The sequence below is a fragment of the Syzygium oleosum genome, unplaced genomic scaffold, assembly GCF_021117445.2.
Source record: "Syzygium oleosum isolate NSW1041296 unplaced genomic scaffold, Sole_v2.1 Sole_v2.01, whole genome shotgun sequence".
Taxonomy (NCBI): domain Eukaryota; kingdom Viridiplantae; phylum Streptophyta; class Magnoliopsida; order Myrtales; family Myrtaceae; genus Syzygium; species Syzygium oleosum.
In genome coordinates, this window is record NW_026607485.1 from 7,229,555 (window position 1) to 7,252,965 (window position 23,411).

Below are 23,411 nucleotides of genomic sequence, written 5' to 3' on the forward strand. Positions count from 1 at the left end.
ATATTCACTCCAGCTTGAAGGGCATTCATTTGTTAAATGAGAAATAAAAGGTATTTTTACACATTTTTAAGAAATTAAAATATTAAAAATAGGGAAAATTCCAATTTGGGGTCCAAAGTGGGGCCATTTTCTCAAAATGGGGTCACAAGTGGACTTAGTGCTTAAATTGGTACAAAATCCCAAAAAATATCAAATAAAGTGCAATGCCTAGTAGAATAAAATACCCTGCCATTTGGCGATCCGCTGACTATTCCGTGACGGAACAATGTTTTTATATTTTTTTTTTCCTTTTTTTTATTTTTTATTTTCCTTTTCCTCTTTTTTTTTCTCCTTTCCCTCCGTCGGCCATTGCCGGGGCCAGCGGAGGTCGCTGGCCTCAGGTGGAGGCGACCCTGGCCGGCCCTCGCCGGATCTAGCGAGGTCGCCCTCGCCCGCCCAGCCCAGGCGAGGGTGGCCCTCGCCCGACGCCGGCGAGGGCGGCCCTCGCCCGACCCTTGGTCGCCCTTGCCGGCGAGGGCGACCCTCGCCCGACCCTGGGTCGCCCTCGCCGGCGTCGGGCGAGGGATGCTCTCGCCGGATCTGGCGAGGGTCGCCCTCGCCCGACCCTGGGTCGCCCGGCCCTGGGTCGCCCTCGCCGGCCAGGGCCGCCTCCGCTTGAGGCCAGCGACCTCCGTCGGCCCCGGCAATGGCCGGCGGAGGGAAAGGAGAAAAAAAAAAGAGGAAAAGGAAAAGAAAAAAACAGAAAAAAGGAAAAAAAATATATAAAAACACTGTTTCGTTCGCCGAAACAATCGTGGGATCGCCGGCCGGTGGGTATTTTGGTCGGCCGGCGACCCAGACCCTTATTTGATACTTTTTGGGGAATTTGGGTACCAATTTGACACTAAGTCCACTTGGGACCCCATTTTGAGAAAATGGCCTCACTTTGGACCTCAAATTGGAATTTTCCCTTAAAAATATTATCGATCTTGTTCGAGTAGTCCAGATGAAATTCACCGGTTCCAAAATCGGAATCGGGAACCCGATCGATGCCCTGGGAACTTCCGGACCGGTCCATATTGTTCCTTTTGCACACTCCTAGTTAAAGCCTAATTCATTCGAGACGTGTAGTTTATGGAATCTATATCCACTTTCCGGACACTGCTCTTGTCCGAGGAGCAAGCTTCTTGCTCGGTCCTGACCAAAAAACACAAAACCTTCTTGCTCGACAATGGCTTCTTCTCCGACCGCTCCACTCACCTTTCTCTGTCCTCCCCTTTCTCCTGCAACAAAGCTCGTCTCTTCTTCGTCCCTCTTTCATCTCCGAAACCCTGAACCCAAGTTCTCGACCGTCGTCGCTCGCTCAATTCATTCTCCTCTCTCCACGTCCGGTCACGAGCCACCGCGAGCTCTCGTCGGCTTCTCCCCCGCGACGGACGGAGCCGACCCAGGATCGGCCCCTCTCACACTGAGAAGAATTTGTAGCGGCCACGTGCCCGAGCATATCCTGCGCAGGCAAGTGTTGATACCCAGTTCAAAAAATTGTTACTTTAGAGCGAGAAGTGAGAGGATGAACCGAAATGAAGGCGGGTTTCGTTGGTTTTTTGCCGATTTGTTGGGTTTTTGGAGCTACATGGAGAATTTATGTTGGGTGGTTTTGCAGGATGGAGAAAGTTGGGTACCTGTTAGCGACTGATGTTCAGAGGGAAGCATTGCCTGCCCTTTTCTCTGGGAGAGACTGCGTGCTTCATGCTCAGGTTGATCTCTTATTTGCCCATTGATTTTGGTTTTCTGTTTAGAGCAAAACGAGAGAATGAGTACACTGGAAGTTGGCAGTAAATGCAATTGAGTCCGATGCCGGAGCCTTTTAATTTGTGCTGTGCAGTCTTAAACCCTTTATGAGAATTTGGAAAGACGTGGCGTGGTCCTTCCATTCATCAGTTTCGCGGTTTCCCGGAAAGGTCCCCATGTAGGCAGTACCGGAGAAAATGCGAACGGAAGGACTACTTTGCAACTTTTCAAAAAGGCTTAAGACTGCTTTGCACCAGGCAGTCATGAAGAATTCCAATATATTAGTCCATTCCGGTTGTGTATGTTGAGTTATGAAGAGTGGTCTAATATGTGTCTGATGTGATAAGATCTACTGTGGATGTTCAGACTTCCAACTCAATCGGAATTACTCTTTGACTCTGCATATAAACTCAACTAAGGAAGAAAACGTAAAAGGATCCTGCATTGACATGGCCGGTGCACTCATGCTTTTGGCCCTCTAGACAGGTTCTGGGAAGACGCTGACGTACCTTCTGCGGATATTTTCAGTTATGAACACCCAACGGTCTTCTGTACAAGCGTTAATAGTCGTTCCCACCCGAGAACTTGGCATTCAGGTAGATTTCTGATTATGATATTTCATTTGATATTTTCCCTTTCATCTTCTGGTTCTCTTTCACTATTGTAACTTAGAAAGTGGTTGTTACATCTGCATAAAATGCTGGCGTGCTACATTAAGAGTATAATGTCATGTCTTCTTCTTATTGTTATCCATTTATGACAAGGTAGCCAAAGTTGCTCGGCTGTTGGCTGCAAAGCCGATGGATCTTGAAATGGAGCAGAATAATTCATGTACCGTTATGGCTCTTCTAGATGGAGGTACATTGAAAAGACACAAGAGTTGGTTAAAGGTTCTCTCTCTCTCTCTCTTTCTCTCTCTCTCTCTCTCTCTCTCTCTCTCTCTCTCTCTCTCTCTCTCTCTGTGCTAATGTGTTTCTATAGGCTACATATGTTTGTGGTGTGCTTTCCGAGCATAAAATTACAGTTAAGCTAGTCCTGATAAACTACTGGTAACTGTCATTACAACTTATATATAGAAACATTAATTCTTGAAACCCTTTGTCGTATAATCAGTTTACTTATTGATCTGAGGAAATGACAAGAATTCTCCTTATGTAGGAAAAGTCATTGAGAATCAATATTGAAATGCTTAGCTTGCTGCTACTATCGTTCCCTCTCCCGGGAGACCTAAACACTATTAGCAGAGCTATCTTCCAATGTACTTCAATGACATTTTTGTGGTCGCTCTGTAATATAGAAGGCTTTTGCATTATATGCTTTTTTCCTTTTCTTGACTGGATATCATATGCTGGTATCCATTTGCTTGTGGAGGATTAATGATGCGAAATTGTTTTTTCCTGCAGTTTATGCAAAACTATTCTCCCACACATTAGTTTACTCAGTTAAATACAGCTTATATTCCATTAATAATTGCTCTAAATTCTTCCATTTTTGGGCAACATAAGTTTGTCTCTTTATCGATGCTCATGTGTATATTTAGTTGTCTCCTTCTTCTTGAATGAATATTTGTGGTTGTCTTGCTCCTCGATTTGATTATTCTGTTCACACTCGCACAAGTACCCCTGTAACTAGATCTTTAGTTTTAGTGGAATTTCCTGCTTTTGCGGTCACGAATCTTAAATAAAGATGTACTAAGAAGACAGAAAACTTAAATTCTTCTCACTGAGGTCTTTAAACCTGAGAACAGAGAACCTGTCTGACTAGAAGTATGATAACAGAAGCTGGCAGTTAATAGCCCACCCAAATCCCCACACTTGTCCATTCATTTGCTAACAAACATGAATTGCCTAATGTAGCTATGTCTTTGGGATGCTTCTCTATATTTAAAGCATGCTGTTGATGGATTTCATGTGTCGACCTTCAATATGACCTTCTTGGCTTTTCCTTTTAACATTTTTAGGCAGAACCCCCGGCAATAGTAGTGGCAACCATCAGGAGTTTGTGCCAGATGCTGGAGAAGCAAGTTTTTAAACTTGACACATTGCAGATTCTAGTGATTGATGAGGTAAATAATGAGGAATAAGTTGAGTTCTTTTTGGAGCAAGACCTTCTTGGCATCTTAAAGCTGATTCGTTAACCCAGTATTCTATCTAAGATGCCAGAAAAGTCCCCATACATTCACAAGTGGCTTCTCGATTTTTTAATGATTTCAGAATTCTCCAGTATTTTTAGGGTGGACAGTTATTGCCTCTCCTATGCCTATAGGGATTAGAGTGACTGGTGAAGGGTCATATTTAAGAGAGGATATTCAGTTAGCATGTATTGCCATGATGGGTCTATTGTGTTGTGAGTATATTTCATTGGGTACCTTATAAACACCATATTAGTGATTATTAAAGATGTGGGATTATCCCATTGGGGCCTCCAAATCTTGTTTTATACAGAGATGATTCTTCCTGGATATTGTAGAATGAAGAACTGACGTTCTGATTTTGCTGCTGCCTAGGTAGACTTCATGTTCAACTCTTCTAAGCAAGTCAGCTCTCTCCGGAAGCTGTTGACATCGTACTCATCATGCAACAGCCGTCAAACTGTTTTTGCTAGTGCATCCATACCTCAGCATAAGCGATTTTTACATGATTGTATACAACAGAAGTGGACTAAGGTTGGTTTCATGAAGCTATCATTCTTGCGAATGTTCCGTTGGGGTTTACTCATGCACTCACTGATTTTATCTTCATATGATTTTGCCTGTTACAGGGTGATGTAGTTCATGTTCACGTCAATCCAATAGAGCCTATGCCATCATGTCTAAATCATAGATTTGTGGTAAGGACATTGAATGCGAGACTTGATCTACAGTCTCTTTCATAGAAGTTATCCATATGCTCAGTTTATGTTCATCTTCTTAGTCCATGCACTCAAGTGATGATCCTTGGCTTTTGACATGCTTAATGCTGCTATCTGTTTCAGACATGTCATAGGAATAGGAGACATCAGACCTTGCTACATTTATTACAGAGGGACAGCCCTGAATCTGGCATTATATTTGTTGGCGAGCAGGTATACTGCCTGATGTACATCCTGCATTACTTTTCTGTAGTTTATTCACATTGTTCGGTGCTGTAGTTGTTATAAGCATGAGGGGAAGCAATAGATTTTTCTCTGGATAATGAAAAATGGAGTCAAAACATGTCAACTAATGTCTGATATGGCAGGCTCCATCCCCAATTCATGCGACAGCGATTAGTGGTATTAGCTAAAAATGCTTAGTGAGTTCTATATGATAAATGGACTGAGAGATTTTCATGCGTTTATCAGTAAGGTCATTTATCCATATGCAGGTGCATCAAATAAAACACATGATGTTCTTCACACCAGTGAAAGAAGTTTATGCTCTTATGACGTTTCTCTTGGTTGCTAAATGTTCTAAAAGCTTAAGCTGTTAGATAAATGGGTGATTTATTATTTAAATATTCTAACACTCCTTATGCTTATTCTAGTCTCTTTGCCTAGTACAAGCGTGAACATATTTAATTGGGGAGGTAAATGGGGCTTGAAAAGATTGAACTCGGGACCTCATACTCTAATACCATGTGAGATTTGGTGGCACTACTGCCAACTGTTTTAAAAGTTTAAGCTCTTAGATGAAAACATGATTTATTATTTAAATATTCTAACAGTTTCCAAATATGAGGAAATTTTTATGACGCCCGAAAGTTTGCCTGCACGAAGAGGGTTTTGGAATGTATTAAAGTGAATGCAGCTTGTATTTATATATCCTATAGAAGCTTGTGGCATTCATGAGCACACACATATCACGTGAATACACCTTCATAAACAACAGTCCATAGGTCCACCAACCAATTCTATCTTTTGTGCATATAGTCTGAGAAGTCAAAAAAGACTGGAAATGTACCGCCAACAACTCTTCTACTTGAATTCTTGAAGAATTCTTATGGAAGCTGCTCTAATATTCTCCTTCTAGAAGAAGACATGAATTTCAATGCACGAGCAGCTTCACTCTTGGTAAGTGCTTTTCACTATTTCCATTATGATGTTTCTTCCCTCACTTTGAGAATGCTCACGGTTGAGAAATTTGGCATATTAAAGATATGCCCTTCAACTGTGTTCGTCCTATAATAAATTTATAATGAGATGGATATTATACTTAATTCTCTGAGGATCTGAGATGCCTGCTTCATTTAAGACGGTAGGAAAGATGCTGCAAAACCTTAACAGACCATTATCATTTGGTAGCGCTTAGCAGTATCAAAGAGATTATTTCACCCAAGAAAATTATCTGGCTACAACTCGGTTTTCTTTGGGTAAACCGTTTCTTTCTTCATAACCTTTATTAACGCCTAAAGCAGAGGTCAAGTTAAACTAGGCATATACTCCTCGCCATGCCAAACATGGGCATACTGAAGCACATCCTAGCCAGTCTATTGGTGAAAATATGTCTCAGTCCCTGACTTCATATTTAATTCCTTCGTATTCGGAGGACAGGAAGTGAGACAAAAAGAAGGCTATCTTATCGTAGCAACTGATATCGCGGCCAGAGGTATCGACCTGCCTGAAACAACTCATATTTACAACTTCGATCTTCCGAGGAGTGCCGTAGATTACCTTCATCGAGCCGGAAGGACAGGTAGGAAGCCATTTTCGGACAATAAATGTGTTGTCACCAGCATCATAGCATCTGAAGAGAGGTTCGTATTGAAGAGGTACGAGAATGAGCTGATGTTTGTCTGTGAAGAGCTCGTCTTGTCACTTTGATGCTCATCTTGGCATTGTTCGGGACAGTCTCTGTTTTTTTTTTTCCTTCTTTTTTTAGGCCTTTCTGGCTTATGTCTTGTACAGGAAACCTATGGTTACAGAAATTATCATGAGTTTTGATATGGCTCCGAACTTATTTTGAGTTTATTTTCTTGTTCGTGTTTGGTAAGGGGAGAGGCTACGTTAGCACACTTACTTTTAGCAAAGAATGAGAAACATCTGGTATATCATGTACAAGAGATTAAATATCTGTGCTAATTGGGCTCGTCTTGACCTTTTCGTAGTTGAAACAGACCCTGTTGTCTCGGCAGAATTCACAATCAGATTATTTGCTAGGAAAAAAGTCACAAAAAATCCCAAACTATCCCAAACTATGTTTATTTTTTTTTTACATCAAAAACTCTAAACTATGCCTATTGTGACACTTTACCCTAAAAAACTCTAAATTTACATTTATGTGACATACTTACCTTCCGTCAAGGTTCGGTCAAATGATTTTTTAATCAAAACGTCGTTTGTATTTCACTTAAGTCCCGTAGATGTTATGTCAATATCGTTTGCCTTCCGATATTTATATAGGTAGATTTTTAACGATGCTCGTTGACGGAATCTTAACGGAGGGTAAATATATCACACAGTACAAGCTTGAGATTTTTGGTGTCGTAGAAAAAAGTTTAGGGTAAATATGTGACAGTGAGTATAGTTTAGGGTTTTTGGTAAATTTTTTCCATTTTGTTATTATTTATTTTTGTTTGGGCTACAAAGTTACAAATCGATCTCGAATGTGTTTGCTCCAATTTTATCAGATGTTGCAAATGGACAAATCGGTCGCCGTGTTATTACCTGCCGTATTAGATTGCCAAGATGATTTGTTCAGGCCTGTATGAAGGGTTGGATGGACTTTGAGTGATTTGGTTCAACTTGAAAATAGGCTTTGGGACTTCGAAGCCTCTTTGGCAAATGTAAATGGCGTGTGATAAATATTTTGAAGAGGTTTGGGTAAATGTAATCGAAGGCCTTTAGCCCAAGGCAAATCCAAAGGTACTTTGGAATACTGTATTTCCGGAATGCAAATAGACTTTTCTTCCAATTTTACCCTTGATACACTTTCATAATTATGAAAATGTCATTGAAAATCCTAACGTTGCTAGCGAAGGCCTCAGCGGCCGGTAAGCCACCGCCACCCTTGCCTGAGGTAAGGTGAGGTTGGTCGGCAGCTAGATCCGGTCGTCGACGATTGGCCGACGGCTGCGCTTCACCGGGAAGGTTTGGAAATTTTTTTTGAAAAAAAAAACTAGCAAAATTCCTTTATAAATTTTAGTTTTTACCGAACAGCATTTAAGTTATAAGGTACTTCTCAATGTGTTCTTAAAATACACTTTGCCAAATACTACTTGCATTTTGGAAAGCCCTTTTAATCCAAAAGTCTTTGTATTTTCCCAAAAATATTCCCCCAAAAGCCGAACCAAATGCACCTTTCATGACTTTCATATCTGCAACTATAGAAAGTCATAACTGCAAGCATCACGAGCTTGGGTGAATCCTTTTTTCCTCCAATACAATCACTCGATTGTGAATTCTGGATCCTCTTTTTGAGCTTTTCCTTTTGGGCTGATCTAGAGACAGCAATATCTGGCTGGGTCACTCCCTCACTCATCTCCTTGGACATATGAAATGTATATGATGTCTGCTGGTCTGTAGGCAATTTCATTATCACCTCTAAGATCCACGATTTCTGGGTCACGGAAAGGTCGAATTTTCCACGAGACAAAGCGAAAAGCGAATCATGCATGTTTGTTCACTTTTTTGGGGATGGGTTCCGTCGTGCACTAACCATCTGTTTGGAGTCATTCTTAACAAGAACCTTGCACATTTCCAATGGACATTCACATTTCTAAGGAGGCAAAAGCAACTAAGAATGGATAATTAACTGCAGAATCCAAAAGCTCATGAATGAAATGTGCACAACTTCTTATCACCAACTCTACAGGTACCACCATAGTATCTACTACGATTAAAAAGTAATTCATATGCAATCTCCAAATGATTACCTTTTCGAAAAGAAAGGCCTCTTTTTCATTCAAGTCAAAGGATGACAACTTAGAGAATTCAGGGTTTAAGCAAATGATGATATGTTGTGGGATACAAAGAGTCGTTCAGGCTAAAAGAAAGCATCGTTCACGGGGCGGTCCTGAACTGTCTCTGTGTTCCCTCGTCCATGTTCTTCACGCGATCTACCTTCTGATGCCACAGGATCCTGAAAAATTCCATCTGTTCCCTGCCGACTAATGAAAAGCGTTCTTGCACTTGAACATGCCCCCAGTTATCAAATGTCAGTTGGTGGGTTAATAGGTGATGGTCAGCAAGATTTGAAGTCCATCAGATGTTTTTCATATGTTTCTTTTTCCTTGATTGCTCTCTTTTTGACTCTTGTGCTGAGAGAAGAATGGAAAAAGGGGGTTTCAAAAATTTTGAAAATTGCGGTGACATGCGAGGGCCAATGTGCATGCACGAAAAGATTGCTTAGCATCAAGCAGATTAGATGACTTCCTAAAATTTTTATTGTTATTTTTGTTTATTTTCTTGACGTGAAAGACCAGGATTCTCCGATCTCACTCGAGAGACATGACGAAAAGGAGAGGCTGTTTAAGGGAAAACCAGGAATTTCTAGGGGTCCAAGGTGATGGTATGGTGCGAACCCTTTGACCGAATTGGAGAGAGAAAAATGCCGGTGGTCTGTTCATGAGCAGAATTGAAGTCGTTCTTATCCTATGTGAGTTCAGTAAAAGTTGTTGGAAATGTTCCCATGAAGTCACTTAGCTTGGTTCGACTGCTACAGCACACTAACATGAGTAGGTGATACAGGGAGGTGGGGCTATAAATGGACTAAACCGAATTTTTCAACTTAGGCATAGATGATTTGGACGGAAAAAAAAAATGGGGTCATGTTTTCTCCATCCCTAACCAGTCTTCGGATCCGTTGATTACAAGTTCTGAAGAACATCATCCACGTTTAATTTCCGTTGGTTTGGATGCGAGTGGCGTTTGTAACTTGTAGCCTATCGATTAGAAGCAGGGATGAAGTCAAGCATGACCCAAAAGATGGAGGAAACTTTCTCCGACCACTGTTGTAATCAATCTGTTATAAGCATGGGCATTATGAATAGGTATTCTTATGAACTAGGGTTCTCCTCTATCCCCGTTTTTCTTCCTGCCAGTCTTTTGATTTGCGGGTTTACAAAATTGGACATCGCCCGCATTTATATTCAGTTAAATTTGCATGCGGGTAATGCTCGTAAATTGAGCGACGTTCATATTTGTAACCTACTAATAAAAAAGACTGATAAGAGGAAATTTACTTCACCTTTGACCGAAGCTCGAATTAGCAGTTGACCGGGCAGCAGCCAATGACCCCTAGGTGGCCTCTACTCCTCGATAAGGAAATCTGATCAGAAAAAAAAAAGAGTAAAAATAAGAAGGATTCACGATTCCCTTGTATGTTCTCTCTTCTAAAGTGTGTTAGGCATTTTCTGTCCCTTTGTGTATAGAGACTACGCAAGTTTCAAACCTTTTTTTCCCCAATATAATGCGAAGTCGGGTATGTAGTAGGTCCAAAACTCATTATCTATGTCTGCTTATGGTTAAAGTGGAGTATTACCTAATTATTCTTAGACCAATTATACGAATGCCAATTCAATCTTAAATTTTTCAATTTTATCAATTTAGGCTTGAACTTTTACGCGAAATTGAATGTGGTCCTTGTGATATTTTTTTCGTTGGAAATCGCTGACGCGGCGATCCAGTGATCTCCATCGTCAGCCGTCCTATGTTATAGCGGCATGTCAGCAATTTCCTAGGAATATTAACCGAAATAATTACATTGGAATTTCATGTAAAGGTTTAGGACTAAATTGACAAAATTAAAAAATTTAAGACTTAATTCGCACCGCACAATAGGTTTAGGATTGATCAAACAATTTTTCCACGGTTAAAAGAAGTATGGAATCATTTCTTATCATAATTGCAAGAAGAGAAAATCAATTCAATCCACTTCCTTTCTTTCACAGTACATCACATTTACAATACAATCAACATGAAGTGACGAAGCAACATGCGACAACTATTCAACCGTCTTTTGAATCACATGGGACAAAACCTTGTTGTCTTAATGGTCTTAGATCGCCAATAACTCTTGTCCCAGCAAAAAGCAAAGACCCACCAAATAAGCACTGAAAATCCATTACCCCGGCCTTAAGCAATGGAACCTTAGTGTAGCAAAGAATTATCTTTTGCTGAGCTCAAGGAAGCTCCAAAATTTGGTAAAGCATACAAATAATACTAGCGAGCTTTTCCATGCCTTTAACGACCAATAATTAAAGCTTTTTCTCCCTTTGGAACCATTGAAAATGTCCACCTCCCTTCAAATACTGCACTTTATTACTACTCGCCCACATACGTATTTTGTACATGTGGGACATATGATTGGTGCTTTATTTGTCATGTGGATTAGATCGTCTCGTTTTTTTTTTTTTGTCAAGATTAGATCGTCTCGTTGGATCGCATGCATACCATACATCTTTTCAATTGTGGGGGCAGAATTTCAGCTTGTGGAAGCTTTGTCCTTTGTCTTTTGATTTTTCTTCATAAATTTGTCTAAAGCTTTGAATTGGTCTTCAACTTTTATGGACGTAAAGATCAACCCAATCTTTTCCCGATTAGGTAAATCGGGTTTGTGTAGCCTTTTCTTTAAAGGGTGAATTGAAAAGGAACTATGCACATAAAAGTTGAAGACCACTTGATACAATCAGACATTCGAGAGTCGATGATTAGGGTTTTTGTCGGATCGCTTGGCTATAGGATGCACGAGTCTTCAACATGACTATTATACTGCAAAGGTCGACTGAGTCCATTGAAACCCTAATTAGATCAATTGGGTTAGGAAAATGAGATGGCTTTGAGCGAACTAGATCTTCTTAGTTATTTATCGCGAGTTGACTTCTACATCAAATACAAAAGGGAAAAAACCATAAAAAATGTCAAACTATGCCTAATGTGACAAATTTACCCCGAACTTTGTTTGTAACATCAAAAATCCTAAATCATGCCTACTGTGACACATTTACCCTAAATTTTTTCTTGTGACGTTAAAAAAACCACAAACATGTACCTAAATGACACATTTACTCTATGTTAAGGTTTTGTTATATGATTTTTCAGTCAAAACAATCATGTGGGCGCGATGTTAACACCGTTTGCTTTACATTGTCCATATAGGCGAATTTTTAACGATTCTCATTGACAAAACTTTGACGGAAGGTAAATGTATAACACATGTACAAGTGTGGGATTTTTTGTGCCACAGAAAAAAAGTTTAGGGTTAATGTATCACGGTGGGTATAATTTTTGCCTTATATAAAATTAGCCTATGCACATTAAGATAAGCCAAATTCGCGAGTCCTTTTTTAAAGATGAATATCATCAATATCAATACCATTTGTAAAAAGAGAGATTTGAAGAGCGGCCTCTCACAAAATTGTTCATTTTATCCTTCACAGTAATTTCTTTGAGTTCTGCTGACTACTCAATTTTCACACTTTATTTCGTGCACCCATTTTCTTTTTACATTTTATGAACATGTTTTTTCTTAAATTTTCACACTTTATTTCGTGCATCCATTTTCTTTCTACATTTTTATGAATATTCCGCTTATCAAAACAAATTTACACAATCTATCCGAAACAACATGTGGTGAGAGAGTGACCAAGTAGAGGGGGCTCTATCCAAACCTTGGGGAGGTCAGTATCACGTGTGTCTATCTATTTTCGCTTGTGGAGGATCCTCCCAAAGATTTTCATAACATAGGCAGCATCATTATGGGATTTCCGTGCAATTTTGTTGTATCCCGTCTCTGAAATCTTTGCAGAACATTATCTGAGCAAGACAAATTCAGCCGCAAAGATATTCATATATGCTTTAAAAAGATACTATATACTAGTATAAGCTAAGTTTGTGTTTAGGGTGATCTTTGCTTTAGAAGTTTTTGCCCTTGATTTCTATTCATAGAGTTCTAAATTTGAATTGTATACATACTCAACTAGTTTCTATTTACATTACAACCAAGTTTAAATGGGCTGGCAATTGATCTCAATAAAGTTTCGCCTATAGTTATGTGTAATGTGGTTTTACCTTACCATTTCAAAAGATTCCATGTCTATTTGATGATTCTTAAATGTTGTTGAGATAGATATTATAAACTTGAGTAGGCTCATCAGCCTGCCGAGTTTAGAATTCAATGGCAGACTGAGAAATTAAGCTAAGGAGGCGAGATAATTTTTTTTAACTATTTTAGAAGTCTCTTTACCCGACAATATAAGGGTTTTCGGACCTAGCAAGGTAGAAGCTACCACTAGCCTAGTATTGGTGAGCTTGAGAGCTCAATTGGTAAGATACTCTAATAGCTAGATCTTGAGTTCGACTTGAAATTAAACGAGTTGATCTTGACTTACAAAGTCAAACCTTACTTCTTGCAATCGAGTAGCTTAAAGTCACTAAACAAAGTTTTCCCTTGGTTAAAAAGAATTCCCAATGCTACTTTTGATTAATTGTGCGGCCTCTTTCTAATCGGAGCCGAGTAACTCTCGCCGACTTGTGATTGGCTGTCGTGAAATTGTGCGCGTCGGTAAAACTTTGCAGATTAGTACTCTATTCAAGTGATAGGTGAAGTAAGCTGATGGTTCTTGACAGGAAACACATAATACGAAGTGGGGGCAAGAACAAAACATGAATGCGTGACATAAAACCAGATCTTTTCCTAAAAGAAATGAAATGAAAGCGAGATCCCCTTACATGTGCAGATCCAATCCGTACGACCCAAGTTGCCCGGTGAGGTGCATTATTGCCTTGTGTCTCGGGCAATCGTCGGTCGACAGAATATAATGGTTGGATTGTGACGGTGCTTTGGTACATACTTTCTTGTCCAAAGGATGTACCACGAGGACATGAGACCCAGAAATTCTGCAACAAGTATATTGGATACCGATAGTTTGTATGACTGGACTTTTTCACGATTAAAATATTTAAATAATAAATTACGTATTTATCTAATAATTTAAATTTTTAAAATAGTTGACAGTGGTCTCATAAAATTTTACACAGTATCAGAGTTGGATGTCCTGAGCTCAAATCTTTTTAGGCCCCATTTACCTTCCTAATTAAACATTTTCATGCTTAATAATGGGTAAAATGGCTAGTCTAAACGTGAGGAGAGTGTTAGAATATTCAAATAATAAATCATGTATTCATTTAATAACTTAAGCTTTTAGAATAATTGACAGTATTCCCACAAAATTTCAAATTCACTAAAACTAGCATACAGTATTCGTCATGTACATGCGTATGATTAATTAAGCCTACGCCGTACTGCCAATTTAATCCTTAGCAATGCTTTTGGATATGCACGACCATATTTTCATTAAACTAGGAGCTAGTAGATCGTGCGCTGTGTATACATTTCTCGTCGATGTGTGTAGATGGTAATCGACTACTGCTATAGCCTGTCATTCGACGTGATCGGTATGTGGTGCGCCCGCAAATTTACCAGCCTTTCACTATGTTTTACCTCTCTTGTTAACTCGAATTGGAGATGCATTTCTAAGATCTAGCTGGCAGGACTCGCACATGTTGAGTAGTAGAGTCAAAATGGAAGAAAAATTCATTATCATGGACCTTTAGGGTTTTCAATAATACATGGAGAGAATCATGGGATGTGTTTCCTCTCTTGTTAAAAAAAAAAAAGAAAGAAGTAATTTAGTCACTCGGAGGAAATGCGACAAGCAAGAACCCACATGAGCCTATGATGTCATTTTCTTTTTTTCTTTTTGAGGGGGGTTTAAGGTTAACTACACAAACGATAATAACGGTCTACCATCCCAAGCCAGATACATGAAACATGAACATGCACACCAAATAAGAGAAAATCAAGCTGGAATAGACAAAAAAAAATGCTAATAATAATAATAATCATCATCATCATGATCAAGAAAAGGAAAGATAAATGAAAAAGAGAGAGAGAGAGAGAGAGCGAGAGAGAGCGAGCGAGAGAGAGAGAGAGAGAGAGAATTATAATTTGAAAGTCCATGATGGGGGGAGAGAGATCTCCTCTATGTGGCCACCAAGAAAGCCTTACAATACAACAATCTCTTCCTGCTCCCATGCTCATTCCCTCCTCCTTCTTTACAACAGGTCGGCCTTTGGCGATGGTGATGCTGCAACATTTCCATCCCCGACTTGCCCCCAACACTCTCATGAGTTCCCTCCATGCCCTCCTCTTCCCAATCGTCCCCATCGCTGTCTTGCTCTGCCTCTTCCTTCTCTTCTTCTTCTTGTTCGTCAACTAATGACAATTCTCCTCCCACTTCTTCTTCTTCTTCTTCTTCTTCCTCCTCCGCGACGTCGTTCTCGGCTGTTTCGTTTTCAGCGTCGCCGTCAGTCCTTGCCTCGACATCTACCCTATCGTCTTGTTCTTCGGAGTCAAAGCAGAGAGGTGACCTGTCTTTGAAAAGGCAGAGCCTGAGGCGGCCATGGCTTCGCTCGGCATGAAAGCAGGAACGATTCCCCTGTGGGGCCCTCACGGCCTCAAGAATCAACCTCCCTTCTTCCCTGTGCGGCCTCACTCGTATGGAGTCGTTAGCCATCGTCGTCAAAGGTGGTGGGAAACTGTTGCTGTTGCTATCATTAATGTTAGTCCCAGGTTTCGCTTTCTTGGTTGCGTTTTCCACGTTCATGATTTGTCGTGTCGACCAAGGCCTCGGGGCTGTTTGTTCCCTCTTCGCCGACTTGCTCTCGTCCCGGGGGTCGCCGTCGCCGTCATCGTCGTCGAACGTGACGATGTTGCTGCTCTCGCTGCCGAGGTTCTCCGTGCAGAGCTCCAAGCTCAGCGGGCTGAGCCTGAGCGAGGAGGCTCTCGCCAGAGGGTGGACGTAAACGGGCGGTTCTTGGTCCGGCTCGGAGGGTTCTTGGTATTTGTTGGTCGAGAGGGGATGCAAGAAGCTCCAACCACCAACGCCCAGACCCATGCTGGGATTCGATGGTGAGGAAGAGATGGGGTGGTGCTGGTGGTGGTGATGATGATGGGTGTGCTTGGGGTCTTCAAGAAGCTGTTGGGGTGTGGTGTTGAGGGGATTACAGTGGGGGGGACTTGAGGAGGCCAAGTCAAGAAGTGAGTGAGGGAAGCTGTGGTTGGTGGTGGTTTTGGGGGTGACCAATTTGAGCCTCAGAGCGGTCATTGGCTCTTGCACAAGGTGGGGTTCTAGGCATGATTGCAGGCCTCGGCACACTAGTGTTGCCATCTCTCTTGGTGCCTCTTTGGTTATGTCGAACTCAGTTGGGAAGCAAGACGGTTAGCCAAGAATTGGACGGTTGAAGCAGAGGAGAGAGATGAACTGCTGTTTTGTTAGAGAGAGAGAGAGAGAGAGAGAGAGAGAGAGAGAATTAGAGGAGTTGGGCATGGAGAGAGGAGTGAAGGGGAGGGTGTGAATTTGTAGTGCTCAAAAAGTGCATCTGAGGACTGTGGTGGTGGGCAGAGAGAGAGAGAGAGAGAGGGGGGGTTAGGAATAGGAGGTGGCTTTGCTTGCTTTTCTTCCCACCACTTGAAGATAAAATAGGGAATAAAGAAAGGAAAATTGAAAAGTTAGAGTTGCAAAAGTGCTTGTCGGAGCTAGCAGCTAATGTTGCACACGACCTGTTAGAGGCAATACATAGTGATTAACCGGTATATCAGATGTCGCGTTGCTTATGTTTTCAAAAATTACACTTTTATTGTCTAAATTTCATAAGTTTCGATTGATTTGCATCAAAATTATACATATGAATATCTATTTCATAAACCGGTTTTGAAAACTGAAATTTGATTGGGATAAGTATTACCGTACGTTACAAAAGAACTAAGAATTAAATATGTTGGATTTGAGATGAGAATTTCATCTTTACGGGCTCCTTTTTGTTGCAAAATCACATAGCACACCAAATGTCTTTTTCTATTACGAAGACCATAGGGTCGTGAAACTCATCCAGAAGATACTTTTCAATTTGTATGCATGCCTTCTAGAAATAGCTGCCAAATGAAGTTTCCTTTTCCATATCGCAACATGCACCAGATTCATGTTACTGCAGAATATACGAGCGCTAATCTAATAAAACTCAGAGAGAAATAATATGAGTTGACTCATATGCACTAAACTCACACGAATCAAATATGCGTTAATTATTTGAGTTTTACGGGCTCTTCTTTGCCTTTTTCATCTCTTCCAAGAAGCCCACAAAGAAACGATGAATTTTCCCATATCGGCAAAAGAAAATTGTTAATTATTACGATATTCTACGAGATATTGGATGAAATTGGAAGTTACAAAAAAAATATGCTAGTTATGACTTTTTTGAATTGTTTATTATCTAATCTAGGGGGTATTCACGAAAAGTTAAAAAAGCAAGACTAAGCCTACTTTCCAAGTTACACATTAAATCGATAGTGATACCTGTCTCCCCATCCCATTCTGTTGTTTCTTTCCATACGATTTGATTTAAAGAAAAATTATTCAACCAAGAGTCAAAAGCCAAGTTGATTTGCATTCCTGGGGGAAAATACCGCCAGATTCTTTCAAATTTCCATGAGCAATAATGAGGATTTCTCACCAAGAGGCATGAAATGGACCGATTGAACTTATGTTCTGACCGCTGAGTCTCATGATGCAAAAGGAGAATTCACCTATGCATGCCTGTAATTTAAATCAAAGTTCAACCCTTTTGACTTAATTTTACAACTATTTACGAAATCGATCGTATGTTAAGATCAAGTGTCGCTCAGGGTCGATCGACTCGAATCCGACATGTCATTCGGCGAAATTTTTTTGTACATTCGAAAATATTCTGTCGGATGGGACCAAGACCGCAATGTCAAATCACATTATCGTAGCCCCTTCGGTTCATACGTCCATAATTAAAGGTGGTTGCGAAAAAATTTTGACGAGAGAGAATCCTGCGAACGCCGGATATTCTGCCGGGAATTTCAGACCAAACATGCGGACGCTCTTTCCATTGACTAAAAATGCTCCTCGCACCCACAGAAAACACATGGCCGCACAGCGAAAATAAGGATTCCGTCGTGTTGGTCGCGTTTTAAAACTCCAAAAATATCAAGAATAGGGTCCCTCTGTTTGACCTAAACAGGCCGGTCAAAGGTTGAATTCCGAAGCTGTTCAGCAGTGTGATTTTTGCAGGGTAGAGCGTAGCGAGAGGAACGTTTTCTCTGTTGGACATGCCTTGGTCGAAGTGTGCTTTGTCGGAGAGAGAAAATTAGGGCTTTTTAAGGTTCTCTTGTTGGTTCGAAATCGTTTCTATAAATGGTGGGTGATGCTGGGACGTGCGAGTCCCGTATTTAATGCCCTTTTTCTTGCATGTACTTTGATTCTTCCAGTGATGCGATGCCCACATGGGTCGTACTGATCTTGCTAATGGACACCGTTTCGGGTACGTCTTTATTGACCCGAAAATATTCCATCTTAAGTGGCGAGGCAGGGCTATACGAAACACGCACTGATACACAAGATCCAGAAAGACTAAAGCTTGAGTTGGTGTTTGTAAATATGAGCTTGTTTGCGCTCAATGGCGAACCAAATAGAGCCATAGAGTTACTCTGACCGATGTTTGCGACAATGAGTTCACCAGAGACTTGTGGGACATCTATCCGTGACATTAGGTGCTCAATTTCTTCATTTCGCCAATCACGAAAAACAAGATGTTGTAGAATTTTTCATCATTCCATCTCAATCAAATTGGAATTTTACATGTGCCGCTGCACACACAACACATCCATTATTCTTTGAATTATTAAATCGGTTGTGCGAGATTAAAATATGAATATGGAAGTCCAATGGTCACCATCGAGCCAATTCAACAAAATGTACGGATGAATTAACTCCGGGACAGTCATGTTTAGAGACAACCTTTTCTGCAAGCCAAAAGCAACTAGAAATGATCCCCTACTAAGACACCCTTTTTGTTCTGTCGGCGAGGACGTGCTTACCTTGAAACCCTAGAAACCTCTCCCTCTCTCTCTCTCTCTCTCTCTCTCTAGGTGATGACCTACCCTAAAAGATTAAAGCTCTGCTCAAATTAACATCTATAAAAGTTGTGTTAATAAAAAAAAAACATCTATAAAGTTACCACCCGCCTGGGTGGCGCTGCTGGAGCGCGCACTTTTCCTCTCGCAAAAGGTTGAGTGTTCGAATTCCGGGTGCCGCAGGGTTACTTAACCGGTGCACATGTGTGGTGGCTAGCATGTGTCGCCCCCAGGATTTACCTCCCGGCTGTCGACCGTGCGGGGATTCCCTGGGTCATCAAAAAAAAAAAAACATCTATAAAGTTGCGGTTGGGGCTAAATCCCACTTGAGGGGCTAGTGGGTTTAAGGTTCCCAAGAATAGAAATCGGTAATACATTGCACCATAAGAGGAAAAACCACACTAAAGAAAACCACCTGGCACATCAGTGGCCTTCGCAAAACTATATTCTTGATTTTGTAATCTTCGGGTGCCTTTTTTGCACGTTGCCTGCCTCTACTTGCGCAAAATAGACATAGACATGCGTAAGAAAATTCCTTTTTGAGGAAATGGTTTGAGGTCCTGAAGTGAGTTCCTCAACATCTTGGACTTGCTTTTGGGAAATGAGTGAATCAAAGATCTTGAACCTACCTTTTATCTCTCTCTTACGCGCAAACCCCAAGTTTGGAGGAAGCATATGATACGGGACTTTATAAAATGAGTAAATCTTCCATACGTCGATGGTGTGCGAATTCAACCACAAGCGAGCATACTTTATCGCTGGAAAAAAGAAGCAATTTGGCAAGTTGATGATCTTTCTACTTTCTTCTTGTAATTTGTAGTTAATATTCAGCAGTTTGCACTAGTTCATGAAGGTTTGGCTCTCAAATTCCATGAACACTCTCTGCAAAACTATCTGATCTTATCTCCATCTCATGTCCCCGTGAGGATTACGACATAACCATGGTTTTATATCTTGGGCATTGGGAGGCCACTCGTTTTTTACAAACTAATTATAGGTAATAATAAAGTGCAACAAAATGGATTCAATGTATATTATCTTTCGTTTTCTCCTTTATAAAAGGAAGGCACGACAACCACGACCTCGATTGTACGAACTCGTTTTAGGCTTGTAGATCTTGAGAGTCTATTTGCTTTTGCTTGTACTTATGCCCATATAAGGATGCAAAGATGAATATAGATGATAAAGGAAGAAGAATGTATTGTACATATTCCATGATACTATAACAAGGAAATAATTTTCTACGGCTCCTCCATTTTGACATTGCTGATATGAGAAGAATTTCTATTTCCTACGTTTCCCTCTGGTATAATTTGTGTCAAATGATTTTGGTAATTGGTGAGTAGATGTAATGAAAAAAGATGTCGATGTACCTTTTGCATTTCCCTTTATTGAATGAATCGGTGAAGGACAATTTATTAGTCCAATGTCTTTGTTAAGAAACAAGTTTTGTCAGAAAATTTTTTTTTAACAAAAGCGAATTCGGGCGCATTCTTCACACAAGCAAAAGCTTAGAAACGACAGGAGCTGTCAAGGTGCAGCAGTAAACGTGACCTAAAATTGCGACCTGGCGATCCAATGCACGGTGAGCTCAGAGGGAGGGAGAGAGGAAGAGGAGGAGAAGCTGCAATGGAGAGGCGGCGAGCGGGCTGCGGCGGAGGCAAGTGCGATCGATGGTGTCGCTTTCCTAGTTGCAGAGCACACAATAGGAAGAAACGGAAAGAAGAAATAGACGTTCAAAACTGATCTCAACGGTTCAAAGTCCTCATGACTAATGTGTAAAATTCATGATTTCAATTGGATGTATATGTGAAACTTAGAAAAGTCTTGCCCAACGACATTTTACTTCAAATACTTAGTCCGTTAAAAAAGTGGGATAAGAATAAATATTCATCTCGTTCCTTATGATAAAGTATTGCATGCTGTACCTAGTATATCTGTCTTCTTTCTTCTTGGGTTTCGATTTCAACAATAAATGTTGAAGCTTTATCAAGGGATCATTGTAGAAAGATCTGCTACACGTTAACACATAACATACGTTTGCGTCATTATCTATCCATTTAATATTTGTGGAAATTATTGCAACGTAATATCACATCCAAGAAGAAGGGTAGTGTCGGATTTACCTCCGTCGTCATTTATTTGAGGGATTTTTGTACTAGATTTCAACCATCCTATATATAGATTTCCGTCCGGGAAAATTGTCCAATCAGTGCTAAACCTATTATACAGATGTCAATTTAATCATAAACTTTCAAAATTTATCAATTCAGTCATAAACCTTATGGTTAATTTTCACCAAAAATCACTGACGTAGTGGTATTCCACATAAGACGGCCGGCAATTACTAAACTGCAACATCAACGATTTTTCAGCTCAAATTGATCGGAAGGACTACATTAGAATTTGGCGTGAAAATTTAGGGCTAAATTGACAAAATTGAAAAGTGTGTGACTGAATTGGTATCCGTACGATAGATTTAGGACCGATCGGTAATTTTCCCAGTTTCGTCTTTGTATCAACTTCTGCATGAATAGAAACATTAAACTAGATCTATATCCTATCATTTCCTAATAGTATAAACTTCACATGGAATCCATTGCAATTCTTTAACTAACATTTCCAAAGTTGGTGTTACATGAGGATGATTATTTGATATTTTGGTCCAGCGCATGGAGCTCCCCATAAGGACATACAACTTTTGCTTTGACCTTTTGCTAGATGTCAAGTGATCTTGCCATCCGTAATTCAAAATGACACACCCGAAGGATCCTTGAAATACTTTTCAAGCATTTGGCATTCTTTGAATTTGGTAGCTTTGTCTAAATCTTCTTCTTCCTTTCTCTTTCTTTCTTTTTTTTTTTTGATTTTTGTAATTATGAGAGAGAAGAGAAGAGAAGAGAAGAGAGAGAGAGGGAGAGAGCCAATGAGGTAGATATGTCCCTCGGCAGGCAGGGAGAGGCCAGGATGATTCACATTCTTATCCTCGAAATTTTGCAAATCTGAGGCCTTGTCTTGTTCCCTCCCGAGTCTAAGATATGATCAAAAGCACATGTCGCGTAATTTCTGACACAACCGTCAGGCACATAGATTGAAACTACACAAAAAACCCTAGCTATATGTATATGTCTCGCTCATCATTCTCAGAAAAGCTAGCCACCCAATTTTCTTTTTTTCTCGGTTAGACCTGTGAAAGAACTGCTGAGATGATCAACAACGGGATTTTCTGCGGATGCGTTGGAATCAAGTCATGTTTATCTGACAGTGAGTGAGACCAGGGGTTCTCGGGGCCATATTCTCTGCATCCAGCAAGTTGCGTCCAAAAAGGATGGTAACCCTTAAACACGACAATTACCGCGAGTGTATCTTCAACGACATGTCAATCATATACACTTTTATACATGTAGAGAGTGTGTCTTCACAATTGCTGCGAAAATAATGGAGGCAAGTAGCCCAAGTGATTACAACACAATGTGCAATAGGCATGCATTAAAGCGAAACGGATATTCAGCCATCTCTATATATATATGGTCGGATGAGATGAAGGTTAATATATGACAAAGAGGACACACTCCCTCGCAACAGTAAGCATGTTTGTGAAATTTCAAATGCAGGTTGGATGGTTGGAATACGATATTACATAGATTCATTCTATTTGGTATGATAGACATGATCAATCATATCAACCCGTGGAGAGCTTGTATATCCATGAAATGGATAAAAGATATGGATGCTTGTTTAACTACATATTTACCGAGTTTTCGTTATAGAAATGAGATTAAATATTATCTTCTCACTGACGTGGAGGGCCAAGAAAGGAATTAAGAGACCAAGAGTATCGACGGTTCTCATGCAAAAATAATTTTTTTTATGATGGCCATCCTGTCCCTTTCCTCAAAATGTACGAGAATCAATCTAGTGGGAAACGATTGGTGACCGGTTTGTCATCATCAAATGAGAAGGGGCAACATGTCCAAGCCTTTTAGACAGTTCTTTATTTTTATGCTGCTCCCACCGAAAAACTCTTTTCACCTCCATTTGCATAACAAAAGCCATGAATTGCCATATGTTTACCGATGCCTTTTAATATCCTATGTCTTCCTCTCTTTATCGAAGTAGTGCGGTGACTTTTCCTCGCTGCCCTATAGTATACTTGGTTCTTTTTCCCTCAAATCATGTTGTTCTTTTGTGACTAGCCAAGTTTGCAAAGTATTTGTGACCAAATCAGCAACTTGATCTAGCTTTTTTTTCTGCCGGGCACTTGTTTCGTCCGAGAGAAGAAACCAGATGGGTGATCTCAGAATGCAAAGGCACGAAGTATGCAAATATCTACAACCAGTCAGTGAGGTAACGACAGGTGGAAAGGATGTGTAGAGGAAAGTCACCCAAATCATTAGGGTTTCCATGAGTTCTTGAAGTTTCTATCAGAGTTCTTGCAAGGGTTCATCTGTAAAATGATAGAATGCAATCGGGGCCTGAAAAAAAACAGAATGTTTGAGTGAGCAATGCACGTTTGCATTGACTGTTCTATAGTGGAACGTAATATCGCTCTTCTCATGAACATTGATCACATCAACTAAACCAGATAAGCGCTATGACTCATTTGTTCCTCGTTGTCATCATATCATTTTTCGATCCCTCTAAGCAAAAAGGTTTGTAGCTAGTTACCCCGTGCCTAAACCTATCACATTTCATGACCACTATCCGAACACCTTAGGCTTTCTTTTTCCCCTAATTAACAAGGAAA

General features: G+C 40.4%; 2 protein-coding genes across 8 annotated transcripts; one reads left to right on the top strand and one right to left on the bottom strand.

Moving 5' to 3' along the window:
* Positions 1-1,612: 1,612 nt before the first annotated feature.
* Positions 1,613-6,671, top strand: LOC115685031 (DEAD-box ATP-dependent RNA helicase 58, chloroplastic). 7 transcript variants are annotated; one of them, XM_030610011.2, is made up of 9 exons: positions 1,613-1,736; positions 2,253-2,366; positions 2,535-2,660; positions 3,731-3,835; positions 4,277-4,435; positions 4,531-4,599; positions 4,744-4,833; positions 5,659-5,799; positions 6,280-6,671. In XM_030610011.2, the coding sequence occupies exons 1-9, from the start codon at positions 1,644-1,646 to the stop codon at positions 6,547-6,549; spliced, it is 1,167 nt and encodes a 388-aa protein (XP_030465871.2). In that variant the 5' UTR covers positions 1,613-1,643; the 3' UTR covers positions 6,550-6,671. The 7 variants fall into 7 exon arrangements, with proteins under 7 accessions (XP_030465871.2, XP_056158419.1, XP_056158423.1 ...); XM_056302448.1 differs by having other exon boundaries at positions 1,617-1,736; positions 2,257-2,366; positions 2,539-2,660; XM_056302453.1 differs by having other exon boundaries at positions 1,617-1,736; positions 2,299-2,366; positions 2,539-2,660.
* A 7,979-nt stretch (positions 6,672-14,650) lies between these two features.
* On the bottom strand, positions 14,651-15,833 carry LOC115685032 (protein FANTASTIC FOUR 1). Its single transcript, XM_030610017.2, has one exon. The coding sequence runs from the start codon at positions 15,831-15,833 to the stop codon at positions 14,709-14,711; it is 1,125 nt and encodes a 374-aa protein (XP_030465877.2). The 3' UTR covers positions 14,651-14,708.
* Between the last annotated feature and the right edge of the window lie 7,578 nt (positions 15,834-23,411).

Excerpts from the sequence above, each read along its gene's own strand:
- LOC115685031 (XM_030610011.2), top strand. The coding sequence starts at position 1,644 with ATGGAGAAAGTTGGGTACCTGTTAGCGACTGATGTTCAGAGGGAAGCA. Across the intron at positions 2,661-3,730 it reads GACACAAGAGTTGGTTAAAG|GCAGAACCCCCGGCAATAGT; the intron begins GTTCTCTCTCTC and ends TAACATTTTTAG. Across the intron at positions 3,836-4,276 it reads AGATTCTAGTGATTGATGAG|GTAGACTTCATGTTCAACTC; the intron begins GTAAATAATGAG and ends GCTGCTGCCTAG.
- LOC115685032 (XM_030610017.2), bottom strand. The coding sequence starts at position 15,833 with ATGACCGCTCTGAGGCTCAAATTGGTCACCCCCAAAACCACCACCAAC.